Source organism: Strigops habroptila, chromosome 2 (assembly GCF_004027225.2).
Source record: "Strigops habroptila isolate Jane chromosome 2, bStrHab1.2.pri, whole genome shotgun sequence".
NCBI lineage: Eukaryota > Metazoa > Chordata > Aves > Psittaciformes > Psittacidae > Strigops > Strigops habroptila.
Window position 1 is genome coordinate 21,359,007 of NC_044278.2, and position 18,884 is coordinate 21,377,890.

General features: G+C 39.2%; 1 protein-coding gene across 1 annotated transcript in view; it reads right to left on the reverse strand.

Moving 5' to 3' along the window:
- CFAP44 (cilia and flagella associated protein 44) overlaps window positions 1-18,884 on the reverse strand; it is a 42,738-nt gene that overhangs the window by 4,646 nt on the left and 19,208 nt on the right. The window contains exons 15-29 of the mRNA XM_030477390.1: window positions 17,171-17,323; window positions 16,209-16,427; window positions 15,582-15,724; window positions 14,457-14,727; window positions 12,370-12,425; window positions 11,809-11,971; window positions 11,340-11,470; window positions 10,228-10,421; window positions 9,658-9,823; window positions 8,558-8,735; window positions 5,353-5,856; window positions 3,768-3,971; window positions 3,160-3,349; window positions 2,049-2,183; window positions 462-592 (exon numbers count right to left, since the gene is read on the reverse strand). Of these exons, the coding sequence (XP_030333250.1) occupies window positions 462-592; window positions 2,049-2,183; window positions 3,160-3,349; window positions 3,768-3,971; window positions 5,353-5,856; window positions 8,558-8,735; window positions 9,658-9,823; window positions 10,228-10,421; window positions 11,340-11,470; window positions 11,809-11,971; window positions 12,370-12,425; window positions 14,457-14,727; window positions 15,582-15,724; window positions 16,209-16,427; window positions 17,171-17,323 (2,838 nt within the window). The remainder of the gene's footprint in view (window positions 1-461; window positions 593-2,048; window positions 2,184-3,159; window positions 3,350-3,767; window positions 3,972-5,352; window positions 5,857-8,557; window positions 8,736-9,657; window positions 9,824-10,227; window positions 10,422-11,339; window positions 11,471-11,808; window positions 11,972-12,369; window positions 12,426-14,456; window positions 14,728-15,581; window positions 15,725-16,208; window positions 16,428-17,170; window positions 17,324-18,884) is intronic.

Below are 18,884 nucleotides of genomic sequence, written 5' to 3' on the forward strand. Positions count from 1 at the left end.
GCAAAAGAAAGTAACTAAAAGCAAAAGAAATAAATGCAAGAATAGCATTTTTATGCATTTATTTTAACCTGCATTTGTGTTAGGACAAGTATTCTTTAATCTCTCTGTCCCCATACACATGCATAGAGGGTAGGCCAGGCCACACCAGGCTTTTCCTGTGAATCAGAGAATGCAGTCTCTGCTGCTGCATGGTGGTTAGACAGCTGGGGTGCAACTAGACCTAAAACCTGATTCCAGCCTCACAGTGGCTAAGGCTGGACCATCTAGATTTACCCTTTTCAGGAGGAAAGGTGACCCATGCTGAGCTGCCTCCCGCCTCTGTGCTACCACAGATACCTCTACCTAAAATGAGGCCTCTCAAAGGGTTAAGATTTTGTTTTAAAATCTTAGCCAAAATGATTAGCACATTTTCACTGTAATGGAGCCAGCTGATGCTTGCCGAGAAGAAAACACTACAATACCTTTTGGGCTAAGGCATTGTATTTCTTTCTGAGGTTAGCAGCAACTTTCTTCTCCTTTGCTAAAGCTTCCTCAATTTCTAACCACTTCTGCCGGAGCTGGATGGTGTTTTGGAAGAGTGCCTCATTGCAGTCTGAGAAAGAAAGAGTCAAAGAATAGCTTGGTTTCATTATGACTGGACTATAGTTGCAGGCTTTAGCTATTGGCTTCTCCTACTGTGCACATTGCCCAGTGTTGCCCATAATAAGACCATGCTCTTGGGTCCCTAGAGCTTTCTCAAACATAAACCATTATGAGCCACGTTCCTCTGTGAGGGGGTGAATGTCTTGGATGGATGTTTTCTTCTTTACAGTCAAGATGGTTTGTTTCCAGAAGTAAGACTAAATGCATCAGAGCCAATATTAAAGCCGAGTATTCAAAGGTTAGCTTTTCTAAGTAACACAGTCCCAGTAATTAATACAATATAATCTTCCATTATGTGAATAGTTGTTGTTTATCCATAGCACCCTTCACTATAAATGATGAACTTCCTGTAGGCGTCATTTATAGGTCTATTTGTAAACAAAGCTGAGGGTTCATAGGACCTTTTCACTTGTTTCACGGAAAGGAAGATCTGTGAATTTCTGTCTAATGCAGTGATTTCAGTCACACTAATCAAGTGCATAATTATGCCCAAATAAGCAGGCATAATAAAAAGAAGGAAAAAAAAAGTCCAATAAAGGCAAAGCAAATGACACATAAAGAAACAAAAAAGGGGCTAATGCAATTTGTAATCTCCCTATTAAATTAGTAATATGGACTTTTTTTAATAGAAAGTTAAAATCTTAATTTCTTCCCAAGATTTCATTGAAAAGGAGGTGAACGAGGAGTTAATCAAAAATTCAATTTGTCAAAATGACGCTAAAATCCAATTTTAAAAAATATGATAAGGTAATTTCTTGCTAAGTTCTAGATGAAAATAAAGCAGTGTTGTTACATGGTCATATCACACAGAGATTTTTTAAAACCCCAACACCCTAAACCAGTTAAACTAGTTAAAGGGGGTGGGCAGAAGTTACTTGCCTCTGTTGAATGAATGAATAAAGAGGATTTTGCAGAGTAAAGCTCCTAACTATTCAGGTACTCATAAGAAAACAGCCTAGCAACAGGCTGCATAAATCCACGAGGTGGTAACAAAGAGCTTAAATTAAGAGTATGTTAGGGTCCCACAGAGCTTCCCTAAACAGGGATGCAGCTAGGCCAGGCAGCAGGTTCCCAGAGAACAGCTACAGCTCCACTCCTGAAAACAGCTTTTCCCCTCCAGAAAACAGCTATGAAATGGTGAATGGCTCTTTACACAAAATAATTAATTTTTAGTGCTTAGTCAAGTTGTATTTTCCCAAACTTTTTAATGAGGGTACTCTATACTACCAGTGGTTTCATTGTCTTCACTGAGATTTGCTGGGGAGAAATGCTGCGCTCAGGAGGGGTACACACACTCTGGTCCTTAATGGCATTAATATGCAGTGAATTATGAAAAACTCATAAAATTTGAGATTGCCCCTAAAGCTAAACAAGTAGTCAACCCAAGGAAATGATGGCTTAGGTACCCTCTGGGCAAACAGAGTCATCAAAGGCTTCATCTTCAGATACAGAATTTTCTTCATCAATCCCCAAGCTTGACTCTCCCTCATTCTCTTGATTCTCATCTTCTTCATCTTTCTCTTCATTCACATCTTCTCCATCTGGAAGAAAAGGACAGTACTGCTGGCTTGCAGAACACCCCCAGACCCACTAGCTGTGCATTATGCCAATGTGCTGGTGAACACAATCCCAATGATCCATGAAAGATCATCCTGGTGATATGCGAATACAGGCACCTTGTGCCTATTGCATCTATCTGATAATTTCACAGAAAGAAAAGAAAAGAAGAAAAAAATGAGGGAAAGAGATCATCTGGTAATGCCAAAGGCACAGACACAGGCACATTTTTGGAACTTCTTTCAATAATGTTTCCTCTCTTTAGATGTTCTAGGAATTTAAACCTTATGGGTTTACCATTCTGCTACAGAGATTAATCAACCAAGCAAAATACGGAGGCATGGAACTGTCACAAAAGCATCACAGTTGTCTGTACTTTTTGCTAATCGTGTCCCACATGAAATCAAAAGCCAAATCAGAGCAAGAGCACATGTATTTTAGCTCAGTAAGACTGCCTAGCCTTAACAGTTTAAAACAGTCACTAAGATCAATGAAATCCTTTCATAATATGTTTAGTCCTGTGAGTAATAGACAATTGCAAATTAGGTCTATGATCTCTCATTAGTCAATGGACAGATTAAAGGAGAATGTCGTGAATGTGGCAGACTCATCACTTATCCATAGTTATCATTGGTACAGCAGAGGAAGTACCTATTTAAAGCTTTGTCTCTTCTTCATACCCATTATCAGTCCTCAAAGTCCTGGGTTACAGGAAGTAAATTGCAGGAGCTGCCATCAGACCAAATGTAGTCAAGTTAGAGACTGAATTACATCACTGTTACCAGCCAAGATGGCTGTCACAGAACATGGGTCCGTACAGAAACAAATCTGGGTAGGTCGAATCTATGGTTCTTTGAACTGAGTTCCGTGTTGCACGTACTCAGGGCGCCAGCTAGATTAACTCAACCACATGGAACTAAGCGTAACAAATCCATAAAACAAAAAGAACAGTATTCCAACCTGCTTCTCTTTCTTTTTTTTCCGTGCACTTGACTTTCTTCATCAGAACTTTGGTCAGAAAATCGGCAAACTCATTGTTTTCTCCGAGGGATGCTTGGAAGTTGGCATAAAGAGCTTTTTCACATTCCTGAAGCCTTACAATCTCACACTTTCTATCCTCCATCTGTGCAATGCAGCCCTTCAATTTTGGCTAAACAAACAAAAAAACTACTTCACTTAAAAGGTACAACCCATGTGTATGTATATATAGGATGGATTTGTGAAGATGTGGAAACGCAAAACTTGTCTTTCTCCCTTTAAACCTATGCTTCAATCAAGCAAAACCTAGAAGCATGTTCTTAAATTTAGGCATATGATTTGTCTCTTATTCCACATCATGAAGAACCTATTAAAATATAACTGTTAAGATTATGAAATGATTAACTATCGGAAGGTAAAAGCAACCATCTTGGGTTGATCATCAGAAGTTTCTTCTTTTTCAAAATTTAGCACTGGACGCTGAATCAGTGCTAAAATAAAGAGATGCCACCATTTACTTGATGGCTTGCTTTTGTTTCAAGCTGCGCATTAGTGGTTCTGGTAAATCCGGAGGCACACAGCCTACTTACTTGCATGGCCTCCTGCTCACTGATGAGGGCGGTAATACGCTCCCGGAGAAGGTTCTCGTGTTTCTCAAAGTTCTTCAAGATCAGCAGCTCTTCATACCACGTGATGTAGCGCAGCTCAGCATTTTTCATCTGCACATCCAGCTTCAGTTTCTTGTGGCGTAGAAAGCGAAGTTCAGCATCAAAGTTGATCATCAGTGCGTTGATCTGGAGCATATGAGAGTCAAATGAGGAACAGGGAAAGTATTAGGAGCAGAGTTAAACATGTAAAGCTAGAGAAAGGAGCAGAAGAGAAAAAATCCTCTCTGCCAAATCAACAATTCACCCATGCTATTTACTATAGATTACTGAAGCACTTTTAGAAAGATAAAGTTAACCCCAAATATGTCTTCATTCTCAGCATAATAGTAAAAGAATCACCAGAACTTCACAGGAATGTTTCACTGCATCCCACTCCAGCCTGGAAGTATTTTACTCTTCAGAGAATGTTTTACAGTAGCCTAACTATTTCATGTAACAATCCCAGATGTAGCAATAAATATGTCTTCTGCCTTGACAGACTTCTTTCAGAACACCTCCCAGCTCCTCCCTTAGACATTTAGTTAAATCAGTACTAGTAGTTGCCAGCAGCATCTCATGTATATGTGAAGGTTACAGCAGCATTTGGCTATTCTCTCAAAACCTTCAGAAGCATGAACACAAGGGTGTCTGTGCTGGGGTAGACCAAATAGAGAAGTTAGAGAAGACAGTAAGAAACAGAGCAAACAAGTGAACAGTCATACACCTCTGGCACATTCTTCTCTGTATCCTCCTAAACTCTGACTTAAGGACATCCTGAGCTTGAAGCAGTATGTGTTCAACAGCTTTGACTGGATTTTTCTTCCAGACTTTATCAAATTGTAGCTTTCCCCACATCCTAATGCTGAGTTCCAAAGCTTAGTTATTGCTGGATAGGAAAAATATTTCCATTTGCATGTTTCAAGCTTTCTACGTGACTATTTGATAACTCTCCTCCTTTTAAGAGATGATTCCCACACTTCTGTGCTATTCATAATTTTATCACCTCTGCTACAACCCTTTCAGTTGCCCCTTTACCAGGCCAAAGATGCTTTATCAATTTATCTTTTAAAGAAGCTTTTCCATGACTAAGGATTTTGGTTACTCTCTTTTATACCTCTTCTAATTTAAAAAAAAAAATAAAACAAATTTTTGAGACTAAAGGATGGGGACTAAGGTTAAGACCTGAGAACATCATGAATCTACGCAGTTGTAGTGATGCTCCTTTTTTAACTCTTCATCACTTTTCAAATAATTTCTAATATTTTACTGGTCTTTCTTGGCCACTAAGCTCATAGATATATCGAGCAATCAATAAGAAATCTAAGATCTATTTTGCAAGTGATAATAGTCAGCACACAGCTCACAGTAAGATTTATACTGATTTACACTGTAAATTTGCACAAGTTAGCATCTTCCTGAACTTCGGAAAGGCAAAAGTAGCTGCAATCCTGAGACGGAAGATGTTTTGGTTTTATTTCTAATGCAGTGGGATTGTTCAATCTGACAAAAATAACTTTTGATTTCCTACCTTTTTAATCAAGGTCTCCTGCAAGTACAGATTTTTTATCTTCTCCCTCTTCAGAATTTCCAGTTCCATTTCTGTTGGCTCTGCCTTCTCTGTCTCAGAAACCTTTGGCTGCTCTGTGACCACAGATGATGCTGTTTTCATTGGGTGTGAACCTGCAGCCTGTGTCATGGAGTTTACCTCTTTAATGGATGGAGCTCGAAGAAACCCTTGCCTAAATGAATGAGATGAAGGAGACCCTTCCAGCTGTTCCTGGGGCTTTGGCTTGGCCTCCTGCTCCTCTTTGAACTTCAGGAGGATGTCAGTGTCATACTCAAATTTTTTTTCAGGAACCTCATCTGGGTGTAACTGAGGGATCAGGGGAAGAGGGAGGCGTTCTGATGAATCCAAGGCTGCCTGTATGGATTTCAATTCTTGCACTAAACACTTGATTTCTTCAATAACAGAAACCTTGAGATCCCGCAGAGACATAATCTCATTGTTCATATTGACTTTCCTCTTATGGATCTGCAAAGAAAAAACAATTTTAATAGGATTCTCCAGGAAAATAGTATGTAGTTTTCCTGACACAAGTAAGAGTTAAGAGGCTTGTCATACTGACTGACTTTCCTTCTTTCCATACTAGCTTTCTTTTCTGCACCATCTCCACACATTAGCATTTTTAAACAGCTGTCTTTCAGTCTGTGATTTTAAAATCTTTGGAACCACCACAGAGAGTATCTGAGCTTTGATATATGGCTCTCTTTTTTAGGCATATAGTACAAATAATACTCTAACCAAAAGAAGTTTAGTTATTTTTTAGTATTTTGTAAAGCAAGCTTCCACCCCCAAAATAAAAGAAACATACCTGAGAGGACCTTTACTGTCACACTACCAAATGCACATCTATACAGAAATCTAGACTTCTTGGACACAGACATTGAAACAAAGCTGTTATCTCACATAACCTCAAAGATACTGAAGCAGTCATCCATAAATGTAGGTTCTGAAAAGCAGATGAGATTCTTGGCTTTTATATGTGATGGTGAAGCTGAAACCACAGCTACTGCGGGTGGCTAGAAGTGAAACAAAGTTCTGAATTTTCAAAGTATAGTAGATAGCAATATGAAAAGTAAGAAAGAGACATTCTGTCAAATGCTTTTGGATTTCATGCAAGCTCACTGCCCTGGACTTCAGGAGAGCAGACTTTGGCCTCTTCAGGAACCTGCTCAGTAAGTTTCCATGGGACAAAGCCCTAGAGGGCAGGGGTGCCCAAGACTGCTGGTTGATATTCAAGGATCACCTGCTCCAAGCTCAGGAGTGTTGTGTCCCAACGAGAAGGAAATGGGGCAAGAAGGCCAGGAGGGCTCCACAGCTGGATAAGGAGCTGCTGAGAAAACTCAGAAGGAAAGAGGAAGCTTGTAGAAGTGAGGACAGGTGGCCTGGCAAGAACACAGGGATGTTGTCCAAGATCAGGTCAGGAAAGCTAAGGCTCAGTTAGAACCGGGTCTGGCCAGGGATGTCAAAGATAACAGGAAAGGCTTCTATAGGTCTATCGCAAACAAAAGACAGACTAGAGATAATGTGGGCCCTCTCCGGAAGCAAACAGGAGAACTGGCTACCCTGGATTTGGAGAAGGCTGAGGTTCTCAATGACTTCTTTGCCTCAGCCTTCACTGGCAAGTGCTCTAGCCACACTGCTCAAGTCTTGGAAGACATATGCAAGGACTGGGAGAATGAAGACCTTAGGCCCACTGTAGGAGAGGATCAGGGTCGAGATCATCTTAGGAACCTGAATGTGTACAAGTCCTTGGGACCTGATGAAATCCATCCGCGGGTCCTGAAGGAGCTGATGAATGAAGTTGCTAAACCACTGTCCATCATATTCGAAAAATCCTGGCAGTCAGGTGAAGTTCCTGATGACTGGAAGAAGGGAAATATAACCCCCGTTTTCAAGAAGGGGAAAATGGAAGACGTGGGAGACTACAGACCAGTCAGTCTCACCTCTGTGCATCACAGGATCATGGAGCATATTCTCCTGGAAACCATGCTAGGGCACATGAAAAACAACAAGGTGGTTTGTGACAGCCAACATGGCTTCACTAAGGGCAAATCATGCCTGAACAATACAGTGGCCTTCTATGATGGGGCTACAGAACTGAGGGACAGCGGCAGAGCAGTTGACATCATCTACCTGGACTTCTGCGAAGCGTTCGACTGGGTATCTGGTAACATAAGCAGTACAGTGAAGTACTGGAGCCCAAGCATGAGATTAAAATGATCCAACAAATCCCCAAGACTGTAGCATTGTTTCTGTAACACTTAGACTTCATTACCAAAGCGACCCAGCCTAGAGAGTGCCTGAGATTAGGCAACAGTTCATAAGGTTAAGACTGGAAAAGATTCAGGGCTACTAAGAGTATAACTTACAGTTCTCTAAAAACAAGATAAACCATGCAGTGAAGATGCTCCTCAGTAAGCATGTCAGTAAGCAGGGCAAAAAATAGGCCTTCCTACCAAAAAGCAACTAGGTCCTTCCAAGTTCAATAGATATATTTCTTCATTGTTCTTTCAGCTAAAGAAATTCGTCACTCTTTCACTCCAGCCAAATAACATGAAAAACAGTTCCTATGAGAAGGATGGGGGAATGAAGTTACAAAGCAAGCAACAAAGATACTGCACAACATTTGAGCCTCTTGTGTCTTTGTGGTTAAAAGACATGTAGTAGCTGTAGGAGTCCTGGTACAGAAAGGTGGCTTCAAAAGACCTGCTTTCTTAGGAAGATTCCAATGCTTAGTACCCAGAAGGAATGATTGCCAAAGTGCAAATATGGAGACGCTACACTAGAAGCACTGGTCCTTGCTCACATCCCTGGTTTTGTAAAGGTATTTTGTGGCAGGGCTTATTTAAGTCAGAGTTTTAAGGAAAGCATACCAGTTACTAGATGATAAGACTTTTTGAAGAATTCAAAAAGACAGATATTCCTGCTGAAGTAAAGAGACAGCTGAGAGTTACCCTGGATTGATTCAGGTTTGAGTTTGGTGCAGTTCCAGCAGTGCACAAGAGAAGGGCTGGTTTGTAACTAAAGCTGGCTCAACACTGCCCATCCTTCAGGGCCTTTTCCCACATCCACTTTGATTTCCTTTCAAAAAAATTCTTCAGTGACTAATACACTATCCTCCCTCCCGCAGAAGAGGGAAACATATACACCAATGCATCAGTCTACATACCAACACTTCCAGGGATGTAAGCTGCGCCACCTTCTTCTCAGCGTTCATTAGCTCGTGTTCAGGGACTCTGTAGTTAGGGGCAGACTTCAGCTTATAACATCCCATATTTTCCTGTGCTGCTTTGATCTCCTCAACATCTTTGGGATTCTCATAGTCATCACTAGGTTTGCTCTTGTACCTGGTAGGTACAAAACAAAGCTTTTGTAGATGAACATACAGATGAACAAACCGCGTCTTTTCATACTTTCTGATTTGTGCAGCAAGGCTATGGAGGCAAGCTAGGGATCAAGAATCACACAACCTCTTTCTGAAAAGAATGGCTACTTTGGGAAGAATATCCTTTCACTCAAAATCATTTGAGTGAAAACCTCAGATTATTCCCCCCCTCCCCCAAATTCTTACAACATAACACTGCCATGGGACAGGTTAAACCTTTACACTGAGTTCTGGGTTTAGTAAGTACATGCTGCTCTCAATCTCAGGGAGCCATGTGTCAACACTCCAGCAGCCTGTAGCACAGAATACCTGATCCTACTCTATATTATTAAACAATAACCTTGAAAGCCTCGTATTCTGACTCTACATTGGTCCCATTCCCTGACATTCACCTCCTAATAAAGAACTTCTGTATTTCTATGGGCATTCAAAGATGTCTTGACTGCCTTTCTTGCCTCTCAAGATAAAGACCAGCATGGAGCATCACAGACACTCAATAATGGCTGTGATGTTAGTACAACTGACCTAACACAGCATCTGCTCGATGATGTGCTAGCAGGGTTAACCAAGAGTTGACTGTAATGGTCTAAGTGTACCTCAGGCATGATTGATTTAAACATCTTTTTACACCCTATTTGAAGATGCAGCTACCTAGCTGAATCCAAGATTTTTAATATTTTAGAAGAACCATAGAAACTAACTAAAAGATTTTAATGCTCTCTGGAGACTCAGATATATGAAAACTCATCTATTTTAATTACGATCATTAGGAATATAAAAAACTAGGCAGAAAGATTATAGTGCCGTGTGACAGCTAAATAGCATTACTTGACCTCAGGCAAGAAGCAGAACTAAAAGGGCATAGAGTCTAGTTCAAGACTCACAATTCATCCCACTCTGCTTTCCTCTTCATGATCTTAGCCTTCACCTTGTCAGATTTCTCAACAGTTCTTCTGATTTTCTCACGTCTGCATTCTATATAACGGGTTGTTGGCTTTTGGACCTCTGTCATCTCCACTGTCTCTTCCTCACCCTCAGAAATTGTAGTACCTGGACCAAAAAATAACCAAGTGCAGATGTAAATACCATGCCGCATAGTGCAGTCCCAATTACTTAGACCCACCCTGGGACAGCTCCTGTGGAGCTGGTATCAATTACTATAGTTCCAATGTAGTGGATGTTCTGAAAGTATTCGGGTTCTTTTACGTGACTTGGTCACATTCTACCCATGGGGTTGACAAACAATCACTGGCATTGACCTAAGCATTGAAAACTATGTATGTGTGTTACTGTGTACCTGGGTACTGAAAAAACATGCCACAGTTATATTTCTTTACTTGTACCTAAAGAAATTATAATTTCTTTAGCTTGGACTCAGGAAAACAAACTTAGATGAGAGACAGAAACCATATTACTGATAAGATTTAAATGGTCATTATTAGCCCTATACATACGCCTTGACTCTATGGTGATCTGCTTCTCTTCTGGTTGTTTCCATGCCTGTTTGAGTACTGTCCTCTTCCAAGACGGACGTTCTTTACCTTGGTAGTATTTATGAGACATTACTAGAAGTCTGTAGGTGGAAATCTGATGATTGCTTTGAATAGCATGAACAACAACAGTGTCAAATTCAAGTGAGTCCCGAAACCTGAAAAACCAAATTAGACAAAACCATCTGATGCCAGTAGGCACAACCTACCATTTTGTCTTGACCAAAAGGACATGAATAATGTAGCTTACTTATTGCACATACAATCATTACATGTAAATTCACAAGTCAGTAAGTAATAGCATGACATCTAACACTATCTATTGACTTTTATCCAATCTAGGAATGGAGATGCTCAAGAATTAAGACCTCTCCTAATATATAAACTTATACCAGATTCTTCATGAGAATGTCTTTTATCTTCCACTAAAGACTGATTAAAAACATGGTTTTAATCAAGTCTTTTTCCCAGCCATACACTCTGTGTGCCTAAGGTGGGTTTTTTGTGTGCGTTGTGTATCTATTTTTACACACTCACCTTTTGCTATATACTTAGATTTAAGAAAATCAACCCAAAATGCATCTTGAACTTAAACTTATGTTTTTGAGAAAGTTAATTTTATAACTTTAAAGTGTATAGGGAGCATTGTGTTAGCAATAACACTAAAATATCTGACAGACATGCAACATGCCTGAAAAACAGGGGTTCACATGTTGTTCTTCAAAGTTTCAGTAAGAGTTCTTGGTTCTTAGTGAAATTACTGGCAAAAACCCAGGCAAACTTAGTCTTAAATCCCCAACCCCAGTTTTCTTAATGTAGAAGTGAATCAGAATGAAGCTACTTTCTTGATCTGAATATTTGAATTTTTACCAAAGATTCAAAAGAAGTAAACCCAAATTTCAATATATTGTCTTGTGTATGTTCCAAGTAAAATAAGAACAGAATCATAACAGAAGAAATATTGATTATATGAGGAAAAATCCATCACATTCTTTTTCTTTGTGGCAGGTACAGCTTTGTAAATGATAAGCCCCACGAAAAGTCAGGAGGAGAATTAGAAGAAAAGTGGTACTTACTGATTTCGTAGTTTCTGCAGTCCAATTGAGTGTTTCTCATGCTCCCAAGCTAGCTCCTTTTGCACTAACTGGATTCTCTGTGCTGTCTGCCTATCCAGCTCCTCAAAGATCTTACGGTCCATCTCAAACTGCTGCAGAAAGACAGAAAACTCAGCATCACATTATCGTGGCTACTGGGTTTTGGTAATACATATTTTTGCCCAGGTGCCAGAGTTCCATGCATATCAACACAATCCTTTATTTCAGGAGCTATTCAGATATCCACAGAGAGCCACATTTTTCCCCCATGCTTAAATAGCACAAATCCTCAGCTGTGATTCAGAAGTCCCAGCAAATTATATATTCGCAGAACTACCTTAAGCCAAAGGGTTGGACACCCTTTGGTACATTTGGTACAACACACTGGGTAGCAACATTTTAGAAGAAGGTGCCTCTAAAGGTAAATGACCTTCATAAAAACCAGATGTACCTCTCTGTGCAGTTGCATGTGCTTGGGCAACTTCTGATTCTTTTGAAGAAGAAGAAGAAACTCATGCCTCAGTGCAATTAACTCCTCTCTTTTCTTTTGCTTTTTCTCTTCAGCTTCCTTCATTTTCCGGTCATACTCTTTTTTCTGCTTGACTTCCTCAATGCTGAAAATGCATGATAAAGGAAATAGTGTTATCTCAGTAGAAGAGAGGAAAGATACAGCCTTAAACTCCCAATGAACTCAATGGTTCTTAAGGTAACTTAGAAAGGAATCTTTTTCCTGTATATTTATACAGTCCTGACATCCAGGGGCTTTGACCTTGACCTTTTGTTGTCTCTGAAGTTAAGAAAGTCTCAGACTACTGTATTTGAATTACTACCACAGAAAAATAAATGAAATGGATGAAAAGGCTGAAAAGATTTTGTGTGTAACGAGGAAACGACCTAAATTCAGGGTGATCAACTTCTCCCTCCTATTGGGAGGCAAAAAGAAGTATGTGGTCTTAAGAGCGAGCTACCAACACTTGAAAATCTCTTTTATTATTATCCAAGAATCTCTTACTTGTAGGCATTGGGATCCTCAATGTCTTCAGCAGCCTTCTCCTTCTCAAGACCACTCTGGAATAAAAATGTTGTTTTGCCTTTAAACAAGCAGTAATAGTTTCAACAGACAATAAGGCTTTTACAAACAGTAAGACAGAGCTCTCATTGCTTCTCACAAAACCAAAATAAACCTTCATGAACAATATTTCTATATAAGCCTTAAATATCAGGCTTTAATGTTTCAAGAAGAAAAAGCAATCAGGTTGGTTTATGTGTAAAGGAACTAATGAAGCATAATTCTTAGGAACAAAGAACACAAATCCTATATCCTCCCTATTAACATTACATTTCTTGTCCTAGCTTCACTAACATCTTTGGTTCTCTATCCCCCAAACTCAATTCTCTTGTCTCCTCTCACTGTCATATTGACAAGAGACAACATATCCTGGGCTAATTCCAAGTTACATGTGTAATTAATCTGTTTTGCTTCTGCCGACTGCATAATGGGTTCACAATTACTAGCTGTGAAGAATGACAGATGGATGGACACTGCAGTCACACAAGCCTCATTTCCCTAGGTAATCATGCTCTAAAAAAGGAGGGGGGCCTATCACCCTACGGTGAATACAGATGTATTAAATTGATATATAATTTAACTCAATTAGTTTCAGAGGATTTGTATTTGATTCTTTAAGAATCTCATTAAGTTTAATGAAGATGGAATTTTTAAAATCTTCCACATGACTTAGAACTAGAATAGATACTTAAGATACTTTGATAAGGGAAAAACTCTATTAGGGTGGTCTTTAAGCAATGTTACTAGCCTGAACAATAGAAATTGACCATTAAGATCTTTATATAAAGCTACTTACATACTCAAAATGATAAAACTATATATATATATGCTTTATAATTGTCTATTAATCACTACTTGTAATACTAGAGCTAGCAAGGCTCTGATATCATAGGTTCTAGTCATTCACTTAGTTTAAGAAAACAATTTTGAGTCTATTCTTAGTGCTGTATGTTCTTGTGATACTGGTAAAGAATTCCAACTAGTCATGAACAATTTAACTAAATGACCAAAATTACAATTTCCTCAGCCTCCCTTGTCAAGCAACTTTGAAAACGTAGTTACCAACTAATATTAAAAATATTTAGAAGTTGAATTTGGTTTATGTTGACACTTTCAAGATTTTTAAACTGTATTGAAGGTATTTCTATTTGAAAATTCATTGTGCATGATAGCACTTCTTTACTCAACAGGCCTCACTGCTTCTTTCAAGTTATATTTTTTTAATTCAGGTACTGAAGAGATTTTCTTAAAACTCAATAAAGTCTAACCATTTTCAGTGGTCAAGTTGACACCTCGCTCTTCTTGTGTAATATCAGTAGAACTGTTACTGAGTTCCAGCGTCATCTGTTCAAACATGCTAAAGGTGATGAGTACTGCAGTGATCACAGGACACCTGTAGAATCATTACTACTAATGCTGTCCAAGAGTGGAAGAGCAACAGGATTGGCATCATGCTGTGCTGTTTTGCAAATTTTGAAAATCCAACTTGTGGATTGCACATGAATGGTACTAGATGCCCTGAGAAACTACACATTTGGTATTCTCCAACATTATTTTGGCAGTCCTGGGGTAATGGTTGGACTTGATTGTCTTAAAGGTCTTTTCCAACCTAGTTGATTCTATGATCCTATGACTCTATGATTACTTATAGAATCCCCATCCAGAGCAGAATCATACTTTACTGGAGTTAAATGCAAGACAAGTATTAAGTATGACAAATTCTTGTGGTTCTTTCATTCTAGGAATGTGCATGAATACACCTTGGAGTGGTAAAAGATTAGTAGAATATTACATATGAATAACACATACTATGTTTATTTGGAGAAAACCACAAAACATCCAGAAGGAACAATGCAGTCATAGTACCTGTTTATTAGTGAATGTTTTGCAAGAGCTCCTCTTCTAAATTGGGAAACTTCAGCTTTCGCTATGAAACATCTATGATGCCAAATAACTGAACTGCATTTTGCCTGTCTGGAGCATTTTCACAGTAAATAGGCCTAATTCAGTGAAAGAAGGTAGTGACTTACCTTAGGAGAAGGGATTTTGGCTTTTAACTCTTTCTGAACATCCTCTGGAGACAAGATGTTGAAAGTAAAAATGTTTCCATCTCCACCGCAGGTAATCAGAAACCTATCGTCATAACTAGAACAGATTCCCCGGATCTGGCCGTAATCATTGTCATGTACACTGAAGGACCAGTATTCCTTCAGGGTATCTGCTGAGAGGTCTTTATCTTGGAGAGAATAAGCACGCAGTGAGCCATTCTGCATCCCACAGAACATCCATACTCTGCCGGTACTGCCAAATAAGCAACGTAACAAGTGAGGGCACAGCTCAAAACTTGAAACTTGAAAAGAGCTAATCTAGCTCAATAAATATAGCTTTCCCAAGTTTGTAAGCTAGGAGCAAAATATTTGTATCATTTAAAGTATGTGTGATACAACTACAAATTTGTGTTCCAGCTGAGTGCTCAGGAATGTTCCAGCACTTGCTGGGTATCGTGGAACTGGTCTCAGCCCTGAGTTGGGCAGGGTAGCAGACACCAAGTTCAGAGCTAGAAAAGCAGTTTTCCCTCCTTGCTCTCCATCCATTAGAAGTGGTGATGAACGCAGCCAGCTGTAGATTAAAGCCTGAACTAAACTTACCTCCTTAGATGCAGAATATGCCTAGCCTTACAGGCGACCTAACATTGGGAGTCTGAAAATAGTTCAACCTTTTCATCTGTACAGTTCACAGTGTATTCTTTGCACAAAAGGGATGGACTGATCCCTCCTTGTTCTCCTCAAGGGAGGACTGTGTCCTCTCTTTGCTAACCACAAAATAGAATTGCTGTTCTGGTGATCACCATTTGCAGACACTTCTAATGGTTCTCCTGGAGTTCTACAATCCAGGATGTTTGAGTCCTAATCAATACTTAATTAGAAATCAGATGTTTGCATCTCTGAAAGGGCTTTTTAAATTATTCTGTCAGATACAGTGCCCACTGTGTCCATTAGGAAACTCAGTGCCCAGAAAACCAGAGAAAATTCCTGCATACTAGAGTTAAGCCACAATTAAAAAGTGACAAAGCAGTGTACCCTCCTCTCTTCGAAGTTCAATTTCATGAATTTCATGAAGCTTTATCACAAAGCTGTTACACTACAATATTTTACCAGAAGCAGATTTGGTGGATGGGATTGTCGTCGGTGTCCTCAATAGGAATCACTTCAAAAGGTTCATCTTTCCTATCTTCAGGGTCTTCTTGGTCGTCATCTGAGAATTCACAGTGATAGAGGAACCCTGAGTCATACCCACCCTGAAGAAGAGAAAGACCACAGAGAAATGGTGACAAAAGAACACTGCACAATTGATCAGGTAAATGCAATTTTCAGAGTAATTTTTCCTTTCTTAAGGAGCTACAACACGTTAGAAAATGTTACTTCCAAACATCTAGAGATCCTATTTTCCTACAGAGGAAAATCTATCATGATCTCTGGCATTACAAGCCATCCTACCAATATGTTAAAATTTTACCTTCTACTTGTGAGGGAACAGCTTAGTATTTTTGCCCATTCAGGCATCACCAAGAAGCGTACCTATAGGAAATTTACTGAACAATCTGAATTGGAATGACACGATGGGTTTACTTCATAAAGATCACTGAATTTATCAAGTATGAAGGGAATTCAATGTCCTAGAAATGTCAGGTTTCAAATAATCAGTTTTCTAAGTCAGCCACATGTGAAGGGAAGGTTGCCACATCTTGCAATCCCACCAACATGAAATAAAAATTGATTTACCAAGGAAAGCCAAAATTTTCCTGGTGCTGAATAAAACCCACAGAGGATGGGACTGGGCTCCTCTGGTATGTAGAGAGATGGCAATGGCTCTTCTTCAGGTTCCTCTTCAGCTTCTTCTTCTATCTTGTTTCCCATTTCCTGTTGCTGCCTTATCCATTCAAGTTTTGCTTTCTCCTTCTCCTCCCTTTTTTTCTCTCTCAGTGCAATCTCTTCTTCCAGCTATTTCAATAAGCACAGAAACACAGAGACATGAAACCAAGGCACTCAATGCGTTACTGACCATCTTTTCCTTTGGCCCCAAATAGAATCATGGAATCATGGAATGGTTTGGGTTGGAAAGGACCTTAAAGATCATCTAGATCCAACTCCCCTGCTATGGGCAGGGACACCTTCCACTACACCAGGTTGCTCAAAGCCCCATCCATCCTGACCTTGAACACTTCCAGTGATGACCTTCTAAAATGCTAGTTCTCATATAGAAATAAAACACACACCTTTAAAATTATTACATTTTAAAAAATCAGAAATTGCTGAAAAAATTATGTATGTTTCACATTTGCCTCAATGTGATCACGTGGGTGTTTTATGACTGTTCAAAGGAATTTCATACAGAGCTAACATCAAGCACAAGAAACCTACTTCTTGTGAAAATTACCAAATGAAAATATTTTGAGAACTAATTTGCTGCACTACTTTTCCCTTTCACTAACGTTATTTTCTAATTATATTCAAAATTCACATCATGTTTTCAGTGTGATGTATGTTTTATTTGAATAAACAAACAAAAATTTGTAATTTCAAATGTTGAAACTTAGCCACAAATGGACTCTACCTGGCCCTCCCCTTTAAGAAGCTTAGCAAAAAATCCTATGATGCAATACAGAGACTAAAAACCCTTCTGCATAGTTTTGTCTTCTGGCACAATGAAGAACATGAAATTTCACCACAGGAGATTTCTTTACCTTGATACGGGATTTAATACTATAAAAATGGAAGTACTGCATCGGCAGGTTCTTTAGTTGATAGGTGGATGCTGTATTCTGTTCCTTAGGGACAGGGACAGGAACCTGAAGAACAAAGCCATTCTCACAAAGGATGAGCAGTGTGCTCTGCACCTGCACAAAAACACAAGTACAGGGCAGATGTACACATGCAGTTAAGAGAAATGAGAAAAAGTTAGCCAGAAGATACAGAGGTACAAAGCCAAGCTCCAGCCAGGAGGCATTAACTTTAACTGTGCTCTTATTTTAATGGACACTTTTACATGGACATTAGAAATCAGTGAGCTGCTTTTATGCTATGTGTTCTAGGCAAAGGTAAGGAATTGAAGAAGTCCTTGCCATGTACAAAACAGCTACCGTTCTGACACTGCCTAGCTTGGAAGCAGCACGATGATATTTTGGGAGTTTGGTTACATTAAAGATGTAACCTGACTCAAGTTAGGAACTGAGGTTTTGGGCTGATAATTGTTTGGAAGTTCATATGTTTCTTTAGTATTAAAACCTTTATATCTTCAAGACTGGGCTCAAAATCTTGCTAAGGCTATTTAGCTTTGAGTTTGTTTGGTTTTGCTGGTACCTGCAGGGCCTTTAAAATGCAAAGTTATGAAGTATATGTGAGGAGAGGATAATAATTATTTAGCATTTTGAGACTTTAAAAAGCAAGTCTGTAGTTTCAATTTTCATAAGCTATCTGGAGAATAAGAGAGGCTTAATTTATCTGATCTATCACTAAAAATGTGAAAAGGGGGACAATTACGAGCTGCTATGGAAACCTTAACTAGGAATTACATAGGTCTTGTGTCTATCAAATCTCAGCCTTACAAATGCACTCATTAAATGGCTAGTATTTAATCACCAAGGTGCTTTTTTTAAAGAGCAAAAAAAAAGTAGTGTAACACTAAGATGCTTGTACTATGTTTAGTAAGTGTTCACATTTAGCAGTGGAGACCAGATACTGGTAGACAAAATTACTCAGGCAGAATCTAACATACCAAAGACACGATGGGTGCTTTTTCTAGTTAGAAGTACCTTGTTCTCAAGGAAAGGACTCAAAATACAACTGTCAGACCAAGATCTATCATTCCTGCAGTAAGATAGAGCTCATACCAGCAGGAGTTCTTTTGCTAAGTTTTTATCAGTTCCCATGAATGAGGAACCACAGCTACACTTTGCCACTGTGCACCTGTATACTGTATCTTGCTCGCCATTTTGTCAGCATCTAAACATGATGAACAATCTCCCCTCAAAATAAGAATACTGGATCAACCAAAATTTCAGATGTTACTCTAATCTTATAAAACTTTTAAAATACTAACAAGAATCTACTTGAGTATGTCACTGACACACTTCAAAGACAGAGTGTGAATTCCAAAAAGCATCCAAAAGCTTTCTCGATGTGGTCCAAAAGCTTTGCAAAGGCCTGTTTTAATATGGGCCAGAGGCACAGGCAGTAAAGCTCGAAGAACACTTCGGTCAAAGAAGACGAAGACCTTTCAAAAGCTAAGGCACAAGCTTGTTCCTTTAAGGCAGGAACTCAAAAAGCTGAGCAAAATGTTATGGTTTGCATATGTTTCTGCTGTTTATTATCCAAACTCCAAAACAAATCCAAAGTGACTGAAGCAGAGATACAGCTACTCAGAACTGAAGCAGCATGAAGAACAAAGATAGCAAAACA